A 21,385-nucleotide genomic window follows, 5' to 3' on the forward strand; every position below is an offset into this window, starting at 1 on the left:
TGCTTTTTCATGGATTCATGAAGAAATTTATCATCTAAATTTCTTTTAAAAAGAAAAATCAGCAAAAGTTAATAAATAGAATGAAAGAGGGGCCCAATGATATAACTGACCCCGGGACCTGGGTTGGCTCTCAATGCCCCTGAATATATATATATACATGTACGTATTCAATTTTTTGTTGTTGTTTATTTTGTTCACACTTCTTATGCATTTATTTCCTTTGTATTTTGCCTTACTGAGAGACATTTCTGATTTCTTTATAGGAATGCAGTTGTTAAGAAGTGCTGCCATAACAAGAAATATTTCACGGTAATACCAATAGTAATATACTCACATCTATGTATAGTTAGAAAATGGGCTTCATGTTTGTTATATTATTTTTGGTGTAAATCTGTTATTATACCTCTTAAACACTTTTGTGAATGTAAATTTCTTAACAAAGTTGGAAGTGATATGGTAAAACCTGTAGTCATGGTACTTAGATTGATTTTTTAGAGTTTTTTTTTTTGTTTCTCTTTCATGACATTTAGATATTTCACAATCATAATTATAAATATTGTGATATTATTGTAATATTTTATCTATGTTAAATAAAGTTTCAAACATTTCAGTTTATTTTATCACTATGTTCACAACTTTATTTGAAAGTTGACCTTTGTATCCATGGGACTTGCAAGCAGCCTTTGTGTAACACAGTTCTTGTATACTGAATGTTGGGAATTGTGTGACATGGTTTGATTTCTCATGTTTTATCTAAAGTTAAATTAGTTAGATCCTTGCTGTGCCTTTGCAAAGCACATAGGACCAGTGCTTTTGAACTTTGGTTTCATGTGGCACAAGCAGACGAGAATAGTGACACATTTTCCAGATTTTAATAAAGACACTGTTAGGCATTTTGCTAAGGAGTTTAAAACTGAACAAACTAGTGAAATACAATAAGAATTAATACTGTTACTAATTCACAAAATAAGAAATTCAGAAGGGCTACTTTCCAAAATTGCTGGAATTCTCTCTTCTTTTATGAATTCTTTTATTTATTTTGTCTTACGTGACTTAATTACTATCATTGATGATTATTTCCCTGTTCAGTACATCTTAGAGTCATTATAAAAAACAAACTCCTGCTTTTCAAAAAAAAAGAAAATGTTGGAATTTCCAAAAACTGGTCAAACTATATAATAACACGAACTAAAACAGATACAAATTTTCTCAGTATTATCAGAAATTGGAAGAAAAGAATTACAGTAAAACTGCAGAGAGAGAAAAGCATTCTTGATTATTTTAACACAAGAAAGTACAGTGTAACACTGTTATCTACGGTACATTCTAAACTACTGCAGTGATCTTAAGTACAACTTTATTTGTTTAATGCAATGTTAGAATGATATATAAAAAATTTCAAACTGGTATCAAGGCGAGATGGGAACCAAACTTGTTTCGTTACCAGCCTCGTTGGTTTATGCTGTCACAACTTCTGGTCTCGGGTACGATGGCTCTGGTGAGAAGTTAAAATAACTACCACAATCAGCAATCTGATAAATATTTAGTTTTCACCATTTATAATTAATATTTTACAGTATGCATTTAAAGAAACTAATAAAACTGACACCCTTGGATAATGTATTTTTTAGGAAAGTTTAAATTTGTATGTTATTCATTTTTAAACACTTGTTTGCTTTGAAATAACTTAAAAACACCTTTCACATAAAATACAAAGACAGATATTACTTGAATGAATTGTTACGTACACATGCTGTTGAGTAACTAGTGACTGTAAGTTTTGTTTTTCTTTAATATTAATGAAATATTTTTTTACAGGTAGAATGAGAAAACCAAAATGTTCAGGCTGAAACTGATTGTAAAATTCCAGTTGATACGCCATTCTTTACCTCAAAGATTTTTTTTGACAGACTCAGTAAAGCTCTCCTGTTTAAGGGAACAGGCTGAACATTTTTTTTTTCACTGTTAATGAAGAAAGAGCTGGCCATAGTTTAGTGGTTAACTCATACTGTGAGTCCAGGGTTCATGGTTTGCATCTCATACTTTACAGTAATGGGTGTGCTATAAGAGTGACAGTCAAATCTCACCATTTGGTCAGGTAAGAATAGCCCAAAAGTTGGTGGTGGGTGCCATTAACTAGCTGCTTTTCCTATAATCTATAAGTTCAAAATTTGGAATGTCTATGCATAATAATCCCCCAGTAGCTCAACAGTAAGTTTACAGATTTACAACACTAAAAATCCTGGGTTTGATTCCCATCAGAGTACAAATAGCTTTTCTTGTAGCTTTATACTAACAAAACAACAAATACTGCTATTCCAAGTGTATTTTCTGAATTAATTATTCTTTTCAACTTGCAAGCTGAAGGTTGCGATTTCAAATCCCATCATCGACAATGCTTGCCCTTTCAACCATGGGGGCATTATAATTTGATGGTAAATCCCATCATTTGTTTAGAGTAACCCAACAGTTGGTGGTGACTAGCTGCATTCCTTCTAGTCTATTATTTCTAAATTAGGAACAGCTAGTACAGAGAACCCTCGAGTAGCTTTGAGCAAAATTCAACAAATAAATATAGCTATTCACAGATAAACTTTGTGTAACATTTCACAAAAACTCTAAATAAACTAAAGCTTATGAAAAAATTTTGAATTGCCTTACTCATAAGGTTGGAATATGCCTCAAACACATTCATACTATCTTTCTTTTGCAGGTAAATTAAAAGAGAAACTTAACAGGTGTGGAATTTCCCTTCATTTTACTAACTTGGACTCTTGATCACTTTTACAAGAGCATAGGAGTTGGATGAATTATAAAACAGAAACTACTAGAATATGCAAAACCATTACATGAAAACCTTGTAGGATTGGAGGTGGAAGAAGACAAAGTCATCTCAAGTAGAAACTATAAACATTCTGTTGTCTATTTCTCAGAGAGTAAATTTATAAGTTGTATCTTAACCTGACTCCTCGAGATTGCTGTTCTGGTTAGCTAAGCAGTGGCAAAATTATAAAACTATTCAATGGATATAATATATGTAGAGTGTTACCTTGCATCAAACCAGTCAATAAAAAAAATAAATACTTAAAAAAAACCTTCAACTCTCCTCAAATAGTATCACTGTTAGAAATGTGTCTGCTTTTATTACACATGTATGATTTGACGTATATTTCTCACTAGCTTTTGCTGGTTGTGTTGTATTTTTTATAAAGAAAATGTTTAAGAGTGAGTAGCCAAGAGAATAAGCTTTTGTATATTTTACTGCCTTTCTCTGTGTACGTACACAAATATTTATGTATAAACAACTGATTTATAATATCACACCTTCACATTTTATATATTTTTTAAATTTCCTTTAGTGTTAGTACTTTGAGTAAGTTAGCATTATAAAAAGATACACCCAATGAATATGCTCTGTTGCAAAAAAATTGGCAAAAATTATATCCAGATCCCAATTATAATTAGTTATATATAATTTACTAACATCCCTCATTTACTGCTGCACTTCTTTCTCCAAACTTTCAACTACCTTAATTAATTCACCAATGAGTGTGATTAAGAACAATTACCATGCAGCCATGAACTATATAAGATGCTAAAGAGTAAGGAACTTAATCAAGACACTTCACAGTGTTTAAGTGCTGGAATGTAAAAACAAAGTGTTCTTGGCACTTACTCAACCAAACTTACCAGATTTGTGCCACATAATTTCCCGGGAAAGTTCCAAACAGTCCAGTTTGTACAGAGATACCAACGTACCACCCATCATCGTACTTTTTCATCACAAAGATTGTGTCTCCTTCATGAAGTTGTAGCTCATCCTTATATTGTGGAGTATAGCTGTATATCGCTTGACATCTGAATGCAAGTTTGTAAAATGAAAAATAGCAAAAATAAGTGTGTTAAACTACTACAAAATATTCCTAAGAAAACTGTTTTTTAACTTGCAGAAAGTATCTGTAGAGTAGATTTCTTTGCCGAAGGTAACTGTAAAGTAAATGTTTTTTTATCATCACAAAGCTGACTATGCTAATGATACTCTGTCTAGCTAGAGCAGTGCTTTTCAACTGGGTGAATGGTTCACCCAGAATTTAACGAGATCAGAATCAGGGTGAATGAATGTTGTCGAATATACATCAAATTCAACAGAAAAAAAAAGTTATTAGTTATTATTATTAATTCTAGTTAAACTTTGATAAATATATTTATTTTCTGTTGTATTCATTCCAGTTGTAGTTCGATGTATATTTCAGTCATAATAAAGAATTTAGTATTTTTGTTGTCTTTTTTCGAACTGGGGTGAGTGAGTTGTTGTGAAAAACTTATAGGGGTGAATGATATTAAAAGAGTTTGAGAAATACTGCTCTAAACAGTTATAAATGAACCTTAAACTAAGTATTTAACTAGTTTTTAATGTTTTGGCACAAAGTTACAATTCATTCTTTAGTTTCTTCAATTTTTTCAACATATAAATTTGACTTTAAAAATGTACTTTAATATTTTTTCTAAACAACCTTTTAATTTAAGGAACATAAATGACTTTAAAATAATTTCCTGATATTCTTTCTGCAAATTAGATTTTCCTTCTGTGTACTAACTTTAAACTTTTTTTTGTCAATGATTAAATAACTATGATTTCTTTATTATAAACAACTTAATAACCCTGATCTCTTTTACTTTTAATTAAATATAATAAATTTCCAAAGAACCTCAAGTTTTTTCCACTATTAGACCGTCTGACAGTTTCATAGCATTAAAAAGCTGCCTCAATAGCTGGAATCATGAAAGGCCAACGTAAGGATCTGTCATTTGTTACAACACAACATATAAACATTTTCAATGAAGATTTCTACACATTAATAGTATTTTGTAAGAAATGAACAAGTAATAATTTAGAATCCTCCATAACAATAATCTCATTAAAAATGCATAAAGGAAGAATTACTTTACTTAAAATCTGTATTACTGTAAAATATCTAGCAGTAATGGAACTCAGCAAATATGTTTCTGAAAAACTGTAATTGGCAAAGACATAACAGATGTCTTGTTTGAATACTAAAAGAAAGCTAAAAGTACTTTTTTTTTAATCAATTATTGAGGTTATATGTAATAAATAACAGACTTAAATACACTATACTTAGATCAATAAAATTAATATTAACATCCAATCAGAGGAAGCTATAAACTTTGAGGGAAAATAAGAATTAACTCGGGAATGAGTATATGTAATTAAATATTCTTTTCTTACTTATAAAAATTAGTTCGGTATCCTCACTGTTAACAGCATTTTTGGACATAAACCCAATAATATCTGGTAGTGTTTGGCCAGATTAGGAGATTTAGGTTAGTCCTAACTATATATATTAAGCTAAAATGCAAAACAATCTATAATAAGTTATAATTAGAACAAATCAAAAATAATAAAACTAGATATACTAAACATTCCAACCAATATTGTCAATGGAAGAAGCAATAGAGTATACCTTAATTATGGAACACATTAACACTAGCTGTTGGATTCAATTACTGTTGTACATTTATTGTTCATTGAACAATGTAACATCAGTTTACAAGAAAAAACACCTTTCCTAGAAACTTCTTGGGCCCAATATAAATCTATTAAACAACTCCGACAGTTTAACTTCAGACGAGCGTGGCATCCCAGATAACTTGCTATGACACACATTACTGTTTCAGCATGGAATCAAGTAGCAGAATGTTACCAAGACTACAATCAACAATTGATGTTTATGAAGATACAAAATAATAAATTAATACATTCACTCTATAATTGAAATAAAATAATGTTAGATATAATACAAATAAAACTACATTAAAATACTATACCACACATAAAACATGAAGGAAGTATCACATACGAATAGAACTGTAATTTAATCTACAGAATAATATTCTAGCACTTTGCTTACTAACTATGATAATATAATGCTGATAATATGACATATAAAACTTCCAATCTGCTGTTTCCAAAGTGACAGCATTATCCCATTTACTACACAATATTTTGTTAGTTTCCAAACTATTCTTCAGAACTAGACAAGTTACCAGATTCTACTACTACTGACTAATACGTATTATTCACTAACAAGAGAGGTTCAGCATCAGTGTTCACTTGCATGGTTTCCTTTACAGGATGTATTGTTTCTTCTTGTGGAGGGTTACCTGATGATTTGACATGAGTTTTCTGAAAGATAAAACAATGTACAGTTGAAATGTTTTAAAATATTTACACCTACATATGTGATAAATTGAATATTCGTGTCACTTTAAGAGACCTGAAAATTGTGTAACAAGATACTGAATTATTAATTTAAAGTAATATTTGGAAAAGTATTAACTAACACTATATAAAAGATCCTCTTACCTTTTTCATAGATGCTACTTCAACTTGAGAACAGAGATTTATATGACCTCTTTCGTAGCTTGTATTCTCCGATGGACTAATAAAGCCATTCAGAGTTATTGTGCTAGAAAATATACACAAGTTAACAGCTCTTTAATAATGTATCTAGGTTTACCCTTAAACTACACAAAAAATGATATAAGCATTAATCTGATAATTATTTAGGACTACAATTTATTAATAAATGAAATGGCCAAACCAATCGCAGTGCTTCCTGCAATATGTGGGCATACCATATGTGTTTTCTACCCCTTAGCTGCTAGATAACTTTTAAATTTTCAGTATTGCAAGTCTACTTTTAATATCGAATATCGGCAAAGGGAACTACAAAGTTTCTCTCATCCTGAATATTCATGGGGTTGTCCCACATGTTTTTCCTTTGAAGAGATCACTGTAGCATGAGCTACACTATGACTTAAAGTAGTGGTCCAAGTCATATGGATAGTATGTATGCCTGAGAAGGGAGAGTTGTATATAATGTAATGTTTTCCTTTGTTTTGTAAGGATTTTAAGAGATAAACAAAGCATCCTTGCTTAGAAGCATTTTAAGAGATACACAGAAGCATTTATGAAGTATATATTGATGCACCCTTGTTTGAAAAGCAGATAGAAATTCTTTGTCAGCCAGACTGAAAGAAATCTTTAAGCACATAGATTGTGTGTAGTGAAACTTTAGTTCCAGCACTTGTGAGCTAGAATTATTACACTAGTGAAAGAGCATCAATAAAACTCTCTCTCTTCCCAGCCAAGACACAAACACTTGTCCATGTATTTAGACTTAACCTTGCTCGTGTTATTTAATGCAATAAAGTTTGTGATTAAATAATTAGAGGAAGTCCCCTGTTATGTAAAACTTGTTTACTGTAAGATATACAGAATATAATATCTGTGGTTACGATAGCTAACCCGGTTCATTCCTTGTAGTTGTTGTACTTGATGATGCCAGGTTAACCTGATGAAATGTTTTAACCATAAACATTATATTCTGTATATGACAATAAAGAAGTATCTTTTGTGTAAAGAATCAGTCAAAAGTAGAGAGAACATGGCTTGATTTGTTAATACAGTATCTCAAGATTCCTTCTATTTTCTTTCAGTTTCTGCAGACTACTTTGAGAAAAATCAGGACAATCTTAGAATACCATATTTTTTGGATTAATTTATTAAATATTTCTGAAACAGTGCAAATCTAAGTCAAAATGTAATGGTCCTGAGCAAAACTAGCCTTACTTTGGAAGACTTTTCATTAACCTCATAACAATATTTTGGGAATTTGATTTCTTTTTCACAGCAGGAGACTGAACCCCCTAAAACTTATGTAAAGTTTTATATGGGAAATTGGCCTCTTGATCAAGGTTGCCACTAAAATATATGCCAATTTCTATATGATCAACTTACAAATTTTAGGTTTAGGAATAACAACTAATTACATCCGACCCTTCTTTTACAATAGATATGCACTGAATTTAATATTTTATCATGAAAATATTCCATAGGTCAAATTTAAAACAGCAGTATCAGTTCAAAGATGAAAAAAATTATCATTAATTTAAGGAATCATACTTAATACTGTGGTTTGCTTTTACAACTTTATTATAGATTGGTACTATACCTAATTCTACAAATTGTAACATAAGGTATTAAATTTGTAGTAATACATGGCTATTTCAAATTATTAGAATAATTAGTATGTATTTCTTAATACATTAATTACATGATCCATAGCAACTCTTGTTTGTTTTGAATTTCGCCCAAAACTGCACGAGGGCTATCTGGACTAGCCATCCCTAATTTAGCAGTGAAAGACTAGAGGGAAGGCAGCTAGTCATCACAACCCACCGCCAACTCTTGGACTACTCTTTTACCAACGAATAATGGGATTGACCATCACATTATAATACCCCCATGGCTGAAAGGGCGAGCATGTTTGGTGGAACAGGGATTTGGACCCGCGACCCTCAGATTGCGAGTCGAGCGCCCTAACCACCTGGCCATGCCGGGCTGCCTGCTGAAGATATGTACATGAGAACACAGCATATGAGAAATTATATATATATAGTGAACTTCCTCTACAAATTATATATAGTGAACTTCCTCTACAAATTATATATATAGTGAACTTCCTCTACAAATTATATATATACAGTGAACTTCCTCTACAAAAGTTTTTTTCAAAAATAAATTGGAACTTTTTTTTATATAACTTTGAAATAATGACATTGTTTTGTAAATTGTAAATAGTTTTGAGGTAAAGAACTAATAAAATGTTTTTTTAAACTTATATACTTAAATGTAAATATGTAATGTATACATACAGATTTTTCTTTTTGAAAATTTCTTGGCATGACCTTGATTAAAAATGGTTCACAATCTGAATAACTTCTTTAGTCAAGCATGCAAGGTTTAAAACAAGCTGTAGGTTTCATAATTATTCCAGTGAAATCATGTCGTAGTTAAATTACTTTAAAATCCAAAAAAATATTTTACTAGTCTGTAAAACGAATGTTTCTAATTTTGATAGGGCTGCATTAACATTAATTCCTGAAAAAGTTTTGTTCTAAAGATTAATGTGGCAATTAATAAATATAAAATCATACTTAATAGAGAGAAAATAAAATACATGAAAATACAATTTACTTGGTTAAATCTATGGTAAAAACAAACAATGTACTTTATTCAAGTTTACTTGAAGTGTTTTACACTCACAAAAAAGAAACCTATCATTCTATATGTATTTCAAGAACTTGTAGCATTCTGGCACTGCATTGTCAGTTAAAGGCTACTGAAATTTTAAATAAAAAAAACTGACCACTGCATTGTCAATTAAAAGCTATTGAAATTCTAAATAAAGAAAACTGACAATTATTTTAATAAAAACAGATGTTTAAAGAACTCCAAACCTGTCTTACTTACTACTTAGAATTCGAAGTAAGGCCAAGTGATTCTGGAGGTAAAGAACCATCATCTGGAAGTAAAATTATTACAATTTTAAGCATTCTGACCTATTTCAATGAAATAGAGCATTTGCTTAGTTGGAATAATGAATAAGTTCAGATAGACTTTTTCTCTCAATCTTATAACTTTATCGTGCAAGGTTATATCAAACTCTAAATAATTAATTGCAGAAATGTTCAGAAAGCTAGCATGATTTGCTGCTCAAACTAAACATCATATGTGTTGTAATATGTGGAATTCGTACTTCCAGAACAACACATCATATGGAGCAAGTTATTCAGCAAGAATGATAACACTCAGTCATGAACAATTCCATAGAACTGTTTTAAGTAATCATTGCTGAGAAGTACTATTATTTTATTTAATCATTTAATTTTTCTAAGTTCAGATATTTTATCTAAGTGAAACCATTCTCTCAATTTTATTAGGTAACACCTGAATAAGTAACTATGTGTAGTTGCGAAATACCCACAAACTCTAGACATGGTTTATATTCTAACAATCCGTAGTTATAATATACTATTAAACTGTAAGTGTGGAAAACAATATACTTGTCTAATTATGATATACCCTATAATGGTTCCAAATCTTTAGTTTAGATGTATGTCAATTTTTACATCACTTTAATTCTTGTAAGAACATCAAGTTAAAACTTACACAAGTTGAATGTTTAAGCTTGTATGAGTTGTGCTAAACAATAACATTTCTGATACAAATTAATTATTTTGAGCTCATATTTGGGATATATGAATGTTAGTCTGATTGTTAATAAAGATTTAACAGACTTAAAACCAATGAGTGAATGATGCAACTATGTTATGTTGAGTGATGGAAATGTTATGAATGAATCATTCTGGTATAGCCCGTTACACTTAATCCGACATTTTCATGAAACTGATTTCCCAAACTCACTCATATCTTTAGGTTCACATAATACTTCCAAGTATGCAGATGGCACTATGCCTTTCTTGTATCCAATTCTTCCTTCATACCAGTTCTGATCCACTTTTCCAGTCAAAATAACAGTTTCTCCCTTAAACAGATATATGTAAATATCAAGACCAGTTCTAGACTGGACGTATATAAATTAATATATTCAGTTTCTTACAGAAGTTGTGAGAGAGCCCATGACTACCATTTGTGATATTTATTAAAGATGAAGCGTTAATGACAGTGCTTTATTAGAAGTACACTATTTGAGCTTCATATCTAAATCATTACTTATTATATTGTCTTTGTGCATTTTTTCGTTAAAATTTACTATAACTAATCACAAAGTGTATTGTACATATCAAGTAAATATAATCAAAAATGTTTTCAACTACAAGCATATGTACTTTGACAAACCAAGTTTATTGTAATGATTTATGTAAGAGCAAAAAGCTTACATTTAGATAAAATTTGAAATAAAATTTTGAAATAATTATTTAATGTACTATTTTAAAGTAAAACAGAAATAATCAAACCCTAATCATTTAACCCTAACTTAGAGAAAAAAAAGCTGGCAAATGTATCAAAAACATAGTCTATTCTGTACAAATGTAGCAAGAAAATCCATGGGAAAAAAAATCTTTAAAGAACTTATATGTAACTAGTTCAAACTTTAGTTTAAAAAACTCTTGAAATTACCTTCAGCAGAGAAAGTTCCATAGAAGTCTGAGCACTAAAGTTGAGCTTTACTATTGCCCTCCCTTCTATGGCTTTCTGAGGTTCTAGTGGTATGACCTGGAAAAAAAAAAAGAGACTGATATAAAAACATTGTAATTTTTCACAAAATATTGTTTCTTTATGACAATCTAAAACCTTAATTTTTTGGGATAATAGATTAATTTTATACAAAATGCTTGACAATTTGCATTCATCCTCTAAAATTTAATTTTTTGGTAAATCCAATAATTGTTTAAGACCATCTTAAATTTAAAATTTAGTTAAACTAAGGACAGTAAGTAATTCTAATATTAGTAGCGCCAATGTTAATTATTGTAAACATTAATATTCTAGGCTTAATATACAATCAATGAACATTAAACTTGTGTGAAAAATCATTGCACTAGTGAGTCCAGAAAAATATCAGTTACAGAAACATAACAAACTATAATTTTATATAACATTTTCTGTTTGACTTAATCCAGTTTCAATAAATAAGTAAAAAAAAAAAAACTTGTGTAATGTTGAAACCAAACATTTTTATATATGTTGATTATGCTGTCAGGTATAAATTGAAAAATATAATTATAAAAATGCAGTGTAAAAATTTCTATTTATCAATCATAAACGTTTGAAACTATTATTAGTCTTTTAACATGAATATCTACACATATCACAATAAGACTGTAAATAGAAATGAATAAAAACCCTATAACCCGAGCACTTTCAAAGGTCTATGTGTTTTTCTAGCATCATGACTGAAAATAGAAAGTTTTCCCGAAAACCTGTTATAATTACACAAATATTTTTCATTCCAATCATTGTAGAGTATTTAGAATTTATAAGATTAAGTTTTCACACAAACCAAATAATTCTTCAAAGCTATAAAGAAAACAAAAAACAACAACAATAAAATCATCTATTGTCAATTTTATAAAATTTTACCTTTAAATATTTCACAGGAAAAATGCCAGTCTTTCCATGGTATTCAATCTGATACCAATTCTTATCGATTTTCTTGTTTATATACACAGTATCCCCTTTGTTCAAGGACAGCTCTCTGTGAAGGAATGAAATTTTAGCTATTGTTTCAAGTTTCGTTACTTATCTGCATACTTGCAAAGAGTTGGTCAATACAATATAGATTGTAACATTACTTTATGTGTGTGGTATGCATTATGTGATATTTGTATCTTCCCATGAAATACACTCATAAACACTTCTTGTTATTTTCAGATATTGTGTGGATTTATGTCAATCAGAAAACTAATAGTTAAATATTGAAGAATTGTTTTTTGTATATGTTTAATACTGGGTCAGATTTATGCACATGGATGGAATACTGAGTCAACTGTACCAAGGACATTTGAAAGGTTTGTCCCCAGAGGTTCACTGACAAATTTAGAAATAAAGGATGAATGGACATAAAACTTTCTAGTTTTTATTATGCCACCTTGTAACTCTGACTACAAATTCTAACGTGTATGTACTAATTTGTTTTATGGATTACATGAAACTAGAAATTTCACTTATCTTTATCATAAACACATATGGTGAAACGTAACATCATCTATGCTTAAAGTTAGGCTTCATGTGTCGCAGGATAAATAATCTGTTATATTTGTAGTAACTATAAGAATTTGACCTAAGCTTCCTAAGGTATAGCTTTATATCTAAAGCTCAACACATATCTAGTGAAATGACTCAATATCAATAACTTTAAAAAAACAAAAACATTGTTAATGCCCCTCATACTCCACCACCTGGCACCCATGTAATGGTCAGTGACTTCGAAAAGATGTAAGAAAATGATAAATGTATTACAAGACATTTCCCATAATCCTTCAAAGAATCAGTACTTTCCTCAACCTTATTTGCATCCATTTCTTACTTATACAACAGTTTTAGACCTAACATGTACAAGACAAGAGTTTTTAAGTTATAAGAAAAAAAGGAGAACATTCACACACCAGTAAGTGTTGGCTTTGAATAGCACATTGAGAGTTTATTGCTTGCACAAAGATCAGGAAAAAAATGTCTAATATGGCAAAAGACAGGCAAGATGAGCCATGAATGAAAACAGAGAAAAGTGGAGTTTGACTGTAATAAAATAATTGTATAATACAGCATACAATTAAAATTTCACCACTGACTCTAATAAACAGCCAGAATATTCTATGTAAACAATTAAAAATCCCTTACTGACTGGTAAAAAACAAAAGTTAAGCTATAAGCAATATTCAAGTGTGAGGCAGAATTTGAAAGAAATACCTTAATAATTTGAGATGAGGGAAAAAGCAGGGGCATCATTTTTATAAATTAACTCTTGTAACAGATAGTTAAGAAAATAAACTTCTCATTTTGCTAAAGTTGTTGAGTAATTCAATTATAAATCCCTCTTTATTTAAATGAATGGTTGTAATTATTTTGCCCTATTGGTAAATGTTTACACTGTGGCATGTGTTCTTTCATTAATTACCATATGTAATTTACGATAATTAATTGAAAAGAAGAGAAATTGGGACTAATAAATCTCACCTTGGAGTCTTGGCTGTAAAATTGAAAAGCACATGAGCTATACCACAAACCTCAGAAGTCTTACGTGGTAGTGTGACTGAAGATTCGTGGAGATCGTCATATTGAGCTAAGGGTTTTAGAGGCAATGACCTTTAAAAAAGTAAAGAAAATTGCTATGATAATTGAGAGTAATTGGTAGAAGTCTATCAATTATCAGCTTTAAACACAAGCAAGACAGGCAACTGCTTAAGGCCTCGTGTTTTTAAGGAACCTTACACTGGTGAGTGAATTGTAAAATGTATTCATTATTTTTTTCTCTCTCTCAAAAGTGCAACAGAATATGTGATATCTAATTCTGTAAACAACAATTTAAGCATCTACTTTTAGCCTTAATTACTTTAAAAACTGTTTCTGAAGTTCATATGTAAATAGCACAATTACCATATTAGTAGACTGTGACATCTGATTAATCAACTGCATGGTATGTCATGCTTGCTGTTGCTAGCACTAATTGGTAGATGATAAAAATCGTGTTAACTTAATAGCTTAATGTATATATATATATATATATATATATACATATATGTTATATGTATATATTTTTTAAATTTAGAATTAAAATAATAGATTCAATGATACAATGTAATAATCTAATCTATAGAAACATTCCATAAAATCTGTCAATTTTGAGAAAAACAATTTTTTTTATTTCAGCTGTAATATAAAATGTTTTGGGAGAGCAATGTAGGACTGATTATAGTTCATGGAGATATGAAAACCTTTAGTATCCATTATTATATACCAAAAATAATTTAAACCTACATGAAATTATCTTTTTGTCTTCTCATATCCAACTCTTTTATTGGCTTTTGGCATTCTTCCTCTCCTCGATGCCATTTAAACTAAAGATTCAATAACATAAGTTTGACTATTAAACTTGAAGTGAAAAATCTAATATTTCACACAACTGATAAATACTGTGAAGTAAAATTTTTGCACAAACGAAATATAAAAGTAAATATTTAAAATTAAGTTATTCTTTAAAATTTCATGCACTCTTTCTAAGCTATTTGATTTTTAGACAAAATAATGAAATATTATATTTATACAAATGAATAATAAAACAGAGAAGGTAAGTAAAAAAATTTTAGGTGACTTAATGCAGGAAATAAAACATTTTATCAAAAATAATCACACATTATAAAAATACATATTTACATATATCATCTTTTTTATGAGAATTTCATTTATTAAAAGACAATAAAATAAAATGAGTAAAAATCATCAACATGATAAATACACGAATCGAAAAAAAAATATTCTAAAACAATAGCTGTTGCTTAGATTCAGTAGCAGTTTTGAATATTTGCTATAAAGGAAAGATATTAAACAACATTGTAAAAGAATAAGTTGGCTGAATGATGTAACATAAAAACTTATAGATCTACATGTGTACATATATACCCACACAAATTGTATAAACTTGTGTTTAAAGTTCAAGATATTGTAACTTGTTCTGACATCTGATCAACAGTAAACACGTGAAAACTCTTTCAAGAAGTACAGAAATGATTCTCAGTTGGTTCCTGTTTTACAGAATTTATTTACATTCAGATACAAAATACATTAGGACTTTAATCCTCAACCTGAGATTTGCAGACCCCCTACAGATCTAATGGTCTGTCTCAAGATGACCTGTGATGGTAAAGATTGTTTCCTTATTATAGTTAAAACAACAACAACAATACTATATTCAGTTAGATAAAAATAATGTTTTATTTGAAAATTGCATTAACTTACTTATTTATGTTAGTGACAGTTCCAGACATATAAGATCAGCTTCCGTTGATAAACCTGTGAGTATGTGGGTGTGTAAGATTGTCTTTGGTTCTTGAAAGGGTCCATGGAAGGGATAAAAACACTGAAGACCACTGCACTAAAGGTTCATTTAGGTCACCTCTCACTTTCTAGTATTTTAGTGTAACAAATTTATTTATTTCTACTTTAATTCAAACTTTAAAAAAAATTACCTCATCATCTTCTGAAGAAGAACTAAGAAGATCATAAAACTGTTCCTCCAAAGAATTCTGAGCATTGTTTGGAAAAACTGTTAGGAGATTTAAAAGTACCAAAATAAAACCAAGTTAAAATGCATATTATAAATACTAAATTTATGGTCTATTATTAATAAAAACGTCTAAGTGATAGTAAAGTAGAGTGTAATATGTCTACTATATCCAATGCCAATTAGACCTTTCACCAAATACCAGGACTATCTTCTGGCCAACTGGGATAAAACACAGTAGAGGTTAAGATTGTTTGTTTTTGAATTTCGTGCAAAACTACATTAGGGCAATCTGCGCTAGCCATCTCTAATTTAGCAGTGTAAGACTAGAGGGAAGGCAGCTAGTCTTCACCACCCACCGCCAACTCTTGGGCTACTCTTTTACCAACGAATAGTGGGATTGACCGTCACATTATAATACCCCCCACGGCTGAAAGGGTGAGCATGTTTAGTGGGAAGGGGATTCGAATCCGCGACCCTCAGATTGCGAGTCGAGTGCCCTAACCACCTGGCCATGCCGGGCCCATCTTGTTTAGTAAAAAACAAATTCAGTTACATTAGCAAGCATTTAAAATAATTATGAGTGAATTGAAATTCATTTTTCCATTAATTATGAAGCTTGAACTTCTTTAAAAATATGATAATTATCATGCAAGATATTTTGTGTTGTGTGATATAATTATGTTTCAAGAAAGAATACAAAAATATGTTGTTTTTTTTATTTACAAGAAGCGAGCATTAATATAAATAAATGGTGCTTACCTTTTCTGTTCAATTCTGGTTCAGACGAGTAACCATCAACACAAGGAAAACAATCTGTAATAATTTATAAAATCCACTAACTGAGGTAAATGTATACGACATTTCATACTGTTCGTTTTTGTACATTTTATGTAACTGTCATCAGAATAAGAAAAGCAAGAAACCTGATATCAGTAAGTTAAGAATATTTTCAAATTGTACGTCTTATCAAGTTGTAGGAACTACCATTAGAAAGCAAAAAATATCAAACATTCCAATATTGTGTATTTCATTAACTGAATATTTAAAACATCAGTATCTTGTTACTTCAGTAAAATATAATGCTAAGTGGTAGAACCATTGTTGTTAGGTAAGGCTTAATATTATTAAGGAATCATTTAAAAAGTAGATGTCCTTTAACATTGTCACTGGAACAAATTTTAAATTGTATAATTCTTTAAATCAAGCAAATTAGTAAATAATTTTAAAGGATTAGATGAAAAGATACAACCACAAAATTAAAAACTTGGCTTAAATTAGTATATCAATCTAAAACTTTTTCTATACTAACTTACAATTCGTTTGGCCAAATCTGTGTAGGGATCGGAACACCGGTTTGTGCCAATCACTTCCACAATTCTCTTTAACATTCTGAAAAACAGAAAGAAATACATTCAGCGAGTTTCTTTGCATAGCAAAACCTCAGCACAAAAAACTTGCATAGTGACACTAATTTTGGAAAACGATTTTCCCACATGTAACTACACAAAGGCTAAGGACATAAAGAATTTAAAACTATTGGTTAAACACTATGGATTACTAAGTTCGTTATTACTTTCATATCATGATTCACATATGATGTCTTAAAAAAAGTAACATTTCTCATTACTAACTTCAAAAACTGAACAAACACCCTGGTAAACTACTTTTAGGTGTAAGTTGAATAGTCACATTAAAAACTACAGTGTATAAAACTGCATTTACATCCATAATCATCACGAGGTTTTATGTAAAGGTATCAAATACAAGCTCACCTGCCATACAATACCATTTCATTTCACTAACGCCATGTTCGAAATTAAGATATGTGCATTTTTTTCTACAAAAGTAAACTCAGAATTTTATATTAATTGCACTCTCTATTGTTTAATATATGCAAGCTGTTTATTGATATAAGTGTGTCATAGTTGAAACAGCTATGAATTTCACCCTTCCTTAATTAGTCTAGAATGTATCTTTAATCATGTATATTTACATATTTTTTTTTAATTTTTCATGCAGTGTTCTGCATGTAGTTATGCCACTCTTGTGAAACAGATACCACAAAAGTCATAAACATGTGCTAATCATTTTACTTAGGAAAATTTACATATGATATTAGCTAGCAAATAGAAACTTGTACCAATTTGGCCCTGTGTTGATGTACACTTCCTGGATGGCATCTCAAGAGGTAATACAGATACTTGTACAAATTGTAACTTCCTTCCCCTTAAATGTTATTTGGAATAGTCTGTGATGTATGAAGATTCTGTACTTGGCTCCATTGTTTAATTTGGAAAGAGTTATATAGGATAATTCTTGCTGTCTTTGTCCTTTGTAGACGTGTGTAAAAAAGCCTCTCACTCCAGCACCAAGAAAAAGAAGGTTGAGAAATAGCCATGTTTGTCACAAACATATCATTGAAGAAAGATCTTAATTTATCTGTCCACCTTTGTTTATTTTTCACTTAACAGTTCTCAATTTGCAGTTTTGCAGAAACTTTTGAATACCTTTTGGATATCAGTGTATCTGAATGTCAAAAGTGTATAATGTTAGCCAAAAAAACTAGATAGCTATCTACAGTACTATTTAATCCAAAACATTTACTGTTTGTAACTCCAATGGAAATTCTTTTTCCATACATCCAGTTGTGAACTCATATTTTGGTGGTGTTTTAATGGTTCTTGTGCTTGAGGTGACATCTTGTGTTGGAATGTCATAATAAGCATCTTTATATTCCTCGTCCTCATTCACCAAAACTTTTCTATCTATCAGAACTTTATCTCTGGTACGATACTCTTCTGTAAAAAATAAAATCACAACACCAAATTTGAAAGAAAACTAAGATCTTGTGCTTTGCAATACAAACATAAAAGATAGAGAAAAAAAACAACATCTATCCAAACAATGATCCTTCTGTATACACACACACACACACATGCAACGTAAATTGCTTTCAAATATATTCTTCATACCAAAATACCATTTCTGTTTATGTTTTGAAGTCAGTATTCAGAATTGTTAGACAAAGATAAAACAATCTTCAACTTCAGACAACAATTACTTAACCTAAAGAATCCAGAAAAAAAATATTAATAATCAAGAAATGTAGTTGCAATCTTCAAAAATCTGTGATGTAGTGGGTGAAACAAATATTTCTTAAACGAGTTCTAGAACAAGAAAACAAATATTTCTCTCTCTCTACTTATTTTTGAAAATCTTTCTCAATATACCCATACATTGCACATTGAGAAAGATGAAATATTATAATGATAGATTTAATATACCATGTACACAAGAAAAAAAATATATATATACAGTTATTTTATTTTTACTAACTTTCAAAGTTTCAGCACTTAAGTGATGCGAGATATTTTAGGTAAAAAATCAAAAGACTATTAATGATTATATGTGTAACTTCATTCATGTCTCTACTATAATTATCATTAACTTCTGATCGGAACTGAAAATTAACAGTAATAAACAGAAATAGTTTAATATACTATTTTTATTTATTGATTATTATAATGCATTGATTCACCAGTAGGGTACTCTCAATGTTTGTGATCTTTAGCTTTATATGATACACAATTGTCTATGATGTGAAAAACACTTATCATCTCAGGGTTTAATTTTCAGTTCATTTAGGCTTTCAAGCTGTGCCTGTGTATGCATTTGTCAATATACATTCCTTGCCTGTTGTAATAATTTTATATATAATTCATACTTGGAAACTTCTGAAGTAAAGTCACTTTTGGTAGCAAGTAAGTTTGTGATAAACTCAAATTCTTCAGTTGGGTTGCTGGATTTTGTTCAGAATTCTCAATTACAGGTGTAGGTTCAGGACAGTTTTTGAAATTAAAGCTTCTCACAGCTTCCAAAGTGAAACTTGCATCTGGTATGATTGGCTTTTGATTTGTTACCTAGAATATCAAGCACAAAAAGTTTTTGAAGTAAGTGTTCACGAGATCAGAAAGAAAAGTGTTTTTTAAAAAAAGAAACAAACAATGAACTTCACGTTTCTTTTTCACATGGTAAAACAGTATCATAATAAAAATTGTGTCTTTTTCTGGATACAAGAAGAATGATAATATGTCTGTCATAACAGGTCATCTTAATCACACAAGTTACTTTAACAAATACTACATGTACTTCAATAATACTTGCTGCAACAAATATAGTTTATTTTAATTTTTACCTTAGCTCAACCAGTGGCACATTTCAAATTACAACATAAAAATTAATATCATCACAACATAATGCAGAAAAGTACACAACATAAAAAATATTAGCTACCAGTGAAGACCTTTAACAAGTAAATGCTTTTGAATGATGATCTATTCTTCTTCAAAACTTCAACTTGGCATAGTAAAATTATTTTGTTTTGAGTTTACTTTATGATTATTCGTCCTTACTGTAAAAGTTGTAACTTGTACTAAAACAACCGTAAAATGATATTTAATAAAATATTAGAATTTTATTTTATTTCACTTCTTTCTCTCTCTCTGACAGATTCAAATTCCAAAGTAAAAAAATGGGGCACTCTTGGAAAGATCAATTCTTTTTAAAACAAAAATTTTGCATTGCTTTACCATATATTCCATTTCATCCATCAGAAACACTAACTTTCCTCTCTATATTTATATTTTACCTTTATATTTAGATAGAAAGTCAATATTAAGAAAACAGAAAAGCGTCAATTAAAAGGATAAAAATAGCATTTGTGGTTAATTAACAATAGTGTAGGAGGAAAATTATGAGGGAGGAGGGGGGGGGCAAGTTTATTCGACCAAGAAAACATACGGAATGTGCGCCAAAAACGGAATCCAGGGCTCGCCTTAGAACCCTGGGATTGAATTTTATGCATTCTCCTGCTTTTCCCGTGAGTAATTTTCATAATTTTGATGGATTTTTGAAGAAGCGGATTGAAAAGTAGCACCCCACCCCCCGCTTCCTATGTCACGGGTTAAACTTCCGCGTTGTAAGGAAGTGTTCCTGACCATCTCACCCCACCTCTCCTTCACTAGGATTTCATAAGAATAATAGGGGGCTAATGTAAGAGACCATCACGATATGGAAGTAACTCTGAACACACGCAAAAAACATCATCAGTTGAAAATATTTTTGGCATAACTCCCTCTGTAAGGCCGGACAGAAAGGAGTTGGCCTAAGCATGAATTACCTGACCCCCCCCCCCCATCTCCTTCACGATAAAAAATACTTAAAAACTAAGTGTAAAGACTCACAGCCTAAGATAAGACAATTAAAATAATTGTCAGTGTGTTGGGAAAAAAATATACAGCCGCATTTTCCACTACTTAACATTAGATATCTTATACTTGTTGTACAATGTACTTCACGACTTGCCAAGAGAAAAATGTGATAAGTAATATGTAAAAATCAAAGTACTAACACTAACAGTATAATACTACCTGGAGAATTTACCACTAGAGGGTCAGAAATAAGTACTAAGGCCTTTAAATTTATACCTCTACATTTATGCGAGATTACAAAATTGTAAACGATGGTCAATAAAGCGGGGATGAGGGCATGAGAACGTAGAAGAAAAAAAAAAGTTAGAGTTCTAATAGATATAAAGTATTATATTAAATAAAAGTTTTGAGACGGCTTGACTTGGTAATCAAAAACTTTATTATAAATGTACGACGTTTTGACAAGATATTGTCACCCTCAGGTACAAGTAGTTTACAGAGATACATGAGTATATATATATATATGTGTGTGTGTGTGTGTAGTATAGAACAAGGAGGTCACAT

The 21,385-nt window shown here is 30.2% G+C and overlaps 1 protein-coding gene across 1 annotated transcript; it reads right to left on the bottom strand.

Moving 5' to 3' along the window:
- Positions 1 to 975: 975 nt before the first annotated feature.
- LOC111087538 (sorbin and SH3 domain-containing protein 2-like) lies at positions 976 to 20,936 on the bottom strand. Its single transcript, XM_022394497.1, has 16 exons — positions 20,855 to 20,936; positions 19,336 to 19,531; positions 18,216 to 18,409; positions 16,925 to 17,000; positions 16,371 to 16,424; positions 15,574 to 15,650; positions 14,366 to 14,445; positions 13,565 to 13,693; positions 11,972 to 12,086; positions 11,009 to 11,104; positions 10,292 to 10,412; positions 9,338 to 9,389; positions 6,386 to 6,488; positions 6,108 to 6,205; positions 3,691 to 3,858; positions 976 to 1,495 (listed from the first exon to the last, which is right to left on the bottom strand). Coding segments are annotated over exons 3-16 (1,203 nt in total). The 5' UTR covers positions 18,249 to 18,409; positions 19,336 to 19,531; positions 20,855 to 20,936; the 3' UTR covers positions 976 to 1,494.
- Positions 20,937 to 21,385: the final 449 nt, after the last annotated feature.

This window comes from Limulus polyphemus, unplaced genomic scaffold (assembly GCF_000517525.1).
Source record: "Limulus polyphemus unplaced genomic scaffold, Limulus_polyphemus-2.1.2 Scaffold2272, whole genome shotgun sequence".
In the NCBI taxonomy this organism is placed as follows: Eukaryota; Metazoa; Arthropoda; class Merostomata; order Xiphosura; family Limulidae; genus Limulus; species Limulus polyphemus.